Source organism: Oryzias latipes, chromosome 12, assembly GCF_053564925.1.
Source record: "Oryzias latipes strain Hd-rR chromosome 12, Olatipes_Hd-rR_3.1".
Classification (NCBI taxonomy): Eukaryota; Metazoa; Chordata; class Actinopteri; order Beloniformes; family Adrianichthyidae; genus Oryzias; species Oryzias latipes.
In genome coordinates this window covers 3173254-3178448 of record NC_136248.1, presented here as the reverse complement: position 1 = coordinate 3178448, position 5195 = coordinate 3173254, and the positions used below count along the sequence as shown (strand labels likewise).

At 41.1% G+C, this 5195-nt stretch overlaps 1 protein-coding gene across 1 annotated transcript; it reads left to right on the top strand.

Annotated features, from left to right (window-relative positions):
* The first annotated feature begins 1962 nt into the window (after window positions 1-1962).
* LOC144996325 (uncharacterized) lies at window positions 1963-3548 on the top strand. The gene is made up of 3 exons (XM_078955719.1): window positions 1963-2104; window positions 2187-2254; window positions 2880-3548. Exons 2-3 carry the CDS (start codon window positions 2195-2197, stop codon window positions 3270-3272), a joined length of 453 nt encoding a protein of 150 aa, XP_078811845.1. The 5' UTR covers window positions 1963-2104; window positions 2187-2194; the 3' UTR covers window positions 3273-3548.
* Window positions 3549-5195: the final 1647 nt, after the last annotated feature.

Here is a 5195-nt window from a genome sequence, read left to right as displayed (position 1 = left end):
TTGTTACATTTTAACCTGTTTTAACCTGGAACAAATAGTTAACTTTACTAGTCACTAGTTACTAGGTAATTTATTACTTCCCTGTAAGTATTTTGAGAATGACCACCATTTGAGTTTTTTGCCCCATTTTACTTTAAATAATAAGTGCTTTTCCGTCAGCATAAATTCCTTTTTTTCAGCTGTAGGTAAAGTTAAAATCTGAGCAGGATTCATCCCGTCTATGATTCATACTGAGGCTTTGTGTGAATTTCACAAGCAGAAGAGAGAAGGGGAAGTAGTGGAGGTGAGTTAACACAGAGATGTCACGCAAAGATGCGCACACACTCAGCCATGCAGGATTGATCAAAGTCTTGGTCTTGTCAGTCTTTGCGGTAACTTTCCACTCCCTGTTCAGCTCTCCTGGTGATGGAAGGTTTCACGTCATCCCGACTTTGGTCATCTTATTTTTGCCTGAAACTCTCACTGTGTCACGATACATTTGTGAAACGGCATCAATCATTGAGCCAACAAAAATACAAATATCAGACACACAAAAGCTAAAGCAACTTCCAAAGTCAACACTTTTAAAGGCTCATATGGATGAAGCATGGAGTGAAAGTCAAATTTACCAAAGTTTAACAAACTTTAACAAGCTTTGTTTGGTGGATTTTGGCAACTATGTTTCCTGTTCTGACAAGTCTAAACAAGTTTACACAGCCTCCCTGCTATGACTGAAATACTGGAATAATCAGATTCCCACAACTAAGTTCGTATTTTTTATTTTTATAATGTTAGCTTGAAATGTAAAACACATTTTCCTTTTTTTCTTTTTCATTGCTGTCAATTTCTGCAGGGCATTTAACTACTATAGTCCACTGGTTTAAGTAAAGAGAAAGGCATTTAGCCTGAAAAACCATGTTTACCACTAACATGATTGTAGCTGTAATAGTTTTTATTAAAGGAAAAACCTTGTGTTCCACAAATTGTTTTTTTTCTAATTGTTTGTTTTAAGAAGAATCCGCATGGATGCTCAAAGCCATAATAAATAAGATAAATAGTTAAACCCTATGGATGCACCAGATCTCAGTTAAAACACAGTTTACACCACAAAACCAAATAGTGTGGAAAGTGTGATTTTCCATTGTTACTTGGCCGTGGTGCAGTGGTAGGGTGGTTGACCTCAGATCTGAAGATTGCAGGTTCGATTCCCTACTTGCCTGCCCATGTGTCAAAGTGTCCTTGGGCAGGACACTGAACCCTACCTTGCCTCTGGTGGAAGGTTGGTGCCAGTGTTTGGCAGCGGAGCCGCCACCAGTGGGTGAAGGGGTTTGTGACTGTTAAACGCTTTGGGCCTTTCCGGAAGGTAGAAAGGTGCTATACAAGCATATGCTGTTTACCATTTATTAGCAAATTTAAAACATATATTTATTTGAGTTTTCATTTTTGCTGTTTTATAAACATAACTGAAACAAAGCAGAGACCCAACAATCAAGGTTTGAACCAAATTGTAAAGGAGGTGTTTTGTTGTATCCCTGATAAACACTGATATCATCATTTTACATTTATTTTATCTGCAACCACAATCAGCTGTAATAGCAGCACCTGATCACTCTCTATTATTTGTCATTCTTAACTTATTTTCCCCAAACGTTTCTCAGTGACTGTTACTGACTATTTCCAGATTATCATCAGTCAATAAAACCCAGTTAAAAAACAAATATTTTCCATATTTGTATCATCATCAGTATTCCGTTCCACGCAGTTTGAATGACAAACGTGACATTTCCTGCACAAGTGCCCTGAGGAGACTTATTGCCCAGACCATCCCTTCATCTTTGATGATCAAAATATTCATCTCAATGTATTGCACAACAAAAGTCAAAACATTTCCAAACAACACGACCAGCCTAAGTGGTAAACCTGCCCCCCCCGCTCCTCCCCGCCTCAGCAACAAGAAACCAACCTTACACAATCAGCCACCATGGCCGAGCCGGGCTGCATATATGAGCTCCAGTCTGCAGCGTCTGAGCAGTTCCTGCGCTGAAGCACAAACCTGAGCAGCAGCAGGGCGTTCCCCCCACGCATTAGAAGGAGAACAGAGAGGCAGCAGGAGAACACAAAACAGGTAAGCTTTGTTCACCGTTTTTTCATTATTTAGTAGGCTCCTGCTTTTCATGACTTTTTTTTTTGGGGCTTTCTTCCTTCAGTCGGACAGATGGAGCTTCTGAAAGCCGCCCTGGTCATTATTCTTCTGTCAACGGTTTCTGCTAAGCCGGTAAGTCCACAGACGCATCACTGAACCTGCTGTGTTTCTGCCAAAATCCCCTTCCCAGTCTGTGGTTTCGTCACCGCTGTGTTGGAGCGGGCAGGACTTTTTCACCGCATCATTGACAATCTGAGCCCCAAATACCACAGAGACACCGCAAAACGGAAAAATACTTTCTTCACACGTTCTAATTTATTGTAGTTTGTTCCTTTAGTTTTATGCAAAAGCTATTTAGTTTTTATTTAGTACGTTTATTTCTTTGGTATAAATGTGGATTTTTAAGAAAGTTACAATCTATTGAAGTAATATTAAATAATTTCTGAAGAAAAAGAATATCGAAAATTAAAAAGATGGAAAGCATAAATGCTATTTGCAATTTTTTAATTAGTTATCAAACTCAAAACTGTAAAATGTAAGCAGACAACGTTTTTTCCAACAGTCTTTGAGGAAAAAATGTGCCAGGGGCAGCTTTACGGATGTAGGGAAGGAGGATGTGAGGGTGGTTGGTGTGAGCGAGGAGGGAAAAGAGGAGAGGGTTAGATGTAGATGGATGACACACCATGGCGGCCATCAAAGAGAGCAGCAGCTTGGCAAAGCAGAGACATGTGAAGAATCTCTGTTTTTTCACCAATAGCACCGCCTGTACCACGATGCTGACATCCCTGACAGAGACCACTCCCGTGAACAGCTGGCTCGAGTCCACAGGCTGGATTTGCACAAGATGTCCGAAGGCTCCAAGTCTTCTGAGAGTTCTTCTTCCTCCGAAGAGTCTTCGGAGGAAGAAGAGGACGCCACAGAGGAGCCTACTGTCCCGCTGGCTATGACTACAGCAGCCATGACAACCCTCACCTCCGGAGACGGGGACACCACCACTCCTGAGCCCCGCTTCAACGGCACAGAAGCAACCATGACGCCAGAGCTGGAAACCATCAGCCAGTTTGTGAACGGCACGACCCCGTGCACCTCCTGTTTCACAGAGGAGATTCCCACAGCACCTCCAGTGACAAACAGCAGGGGAGACATCTGAACATCTTTCAGACTATTAATCTCTTAAGAGCCTTTTAATTCTTTAAGAATGTGTACAAGTTTTCCTGCTGCAGTTTTTGCAGCACTTACATGATGTGTTTCATGGTCTCATTGCTAATTTAAAGCATTTGTGGGTTGATCAAAACATCAAGACACCTTGTGAAAGCAAGCAGAGATGTCCAAAAACATACTGAATGTGGAACTTTTTATTTCCTGTTTTTACTGTGCTATTATGTACAATAAAACTACTGTCTTCACACGACAGTTCTTTATGTTTGTTTATCGTTCAAAGGGTCTTCATTCAAAAACATTAATAAAGATCACTGAACACACGCTGCTGTGCTGAGGGAGATTTCCATCATGGGAGATTTGTGTGATCTCTGGAATTATCCATCCTATGAACCAACCAGATCTCTTTCAGGGTCACAGGGTCAATGGAGTCAACACAGCTACTGTTGGGTGATGGTGGGGATCACTGGCTAGGGGTGTTGTTCTATCTATAGAGGGGACACGCCCACCCCAAGGCGACATCTTGCGGAGAATCACCAATTAACATATTCAGCATGTTTTTGGAATGTGGGAGGAAACTGGAGTTCCCAGAGTAAATCCATGTGTGCCAGAAAACATTAGTCTGATTTCCTCGACAGTAATCAAAAGCACCATTACCAACCTTACCATACCAGTCTCCTGCGGGTTCGTTGCTTACCATAACAGTCCTCAGAAGGCCGTGATCCTACGCCTCTGTAGCCTTTGTCATTTGTCAGAGTCATATATTTGGACTAATGGCAGGATTATTGTTGTTCTTTACATTTTTGTATTTAAACCATCAAGTGGCTCCTGACCTCAGTTCACGGGGGGGGGGGGGTGAAGAACTAATGGGATTCTAACTTAGTCAGACAATTCATGCAGTAGAAAAGCTTTATTTCCTTTATTTTTTTAGTTTAACATAATTTTTTTTTGTTTGGTATAAGGCTACGTTCAAGTACAATAAAACAGGATATCCATTGTAAACTTCGGGTAAATGGCGTATACTTATATAGCGCTTTTCTACCTACAAAGACAAAGCGCTTTACAGTCACAGACCCATTCACCCAGTCACACACACATTCACACACTGGTGGCCGCTCCGCTGCCAAAAACAGGCGCCCACCTACCACCAGAGGCAAGGTGGGGTATAAAACTCACCCCACAGGTGGAGGCCGGGGAGGAGGGAGAGGCGACAAATGCAGCGTTTGCGGAAATGGATGACAGAAGGTGTAGAGTACACACCTGGTCCTTTAATTAGGTCACGAAACAGGTGAGTTAATTGGGCTGAACCGTCCATGGGGAGGTGTAAACAGGTAAACACACTGCTGAGCTGCCTGCCTGAAATCCTCCCAAGGTCATTCATTAGTGTTGCTTTTGTATACTTTTTTTAGTAGTGACTTTGTCATTTAATTACTGCCTTTAATTAATAAATATATGTTTGTGGTGTCGTTTTTTAGTTTATCCTTGTTGTATTGTTGCTTTTTAAAAATGTTGCACTAGGTACTGTTTCCTTCTTATTAATATTGTGTTATGCCATTACTAATGTACATGTGTTAGATGTGATGCATGTTTAGTTGAGATTGTTATAACGAGGGTAACAAACATTTTTTATTTGCTGGAAGACTCTTTACTAAACACTTGTGAAATGGTGTATTTTCAACAATGTTCTATTTTCAAGCATTTAAAGAAAAGCATCTGAATCGGTATTGGTATTTACAATATTGACCCTGAAATTACTTGGAATCGGATCAATACCCAAATTCCCAGTATTACCCACCCCTACAGTGCATAACCATAGCTGTCAAGAATAAACTCAAATATTCAAACCTGTATTTGATCATAGGTGAATACCATTCACATGTAAGACACAGTGAAGATCTTGATATTTTTCTGTGCA

Coding starts and splice junctions, on each gene's coding strand:
- LOC144996325 (XM_078955719.1), top strand. CDS start 2,195: ATGGAGCTTCTGAAAGCCGCCCTGGTCATTATTCTTCTGTCAACGGTT. Junction 2,255..2,879: donor CAACGGTTTCTGCTAAGCCG/GTAAGTCCACAG, acceptor TTTCACCAATAG/CACCGCCTGTACCACGATGC.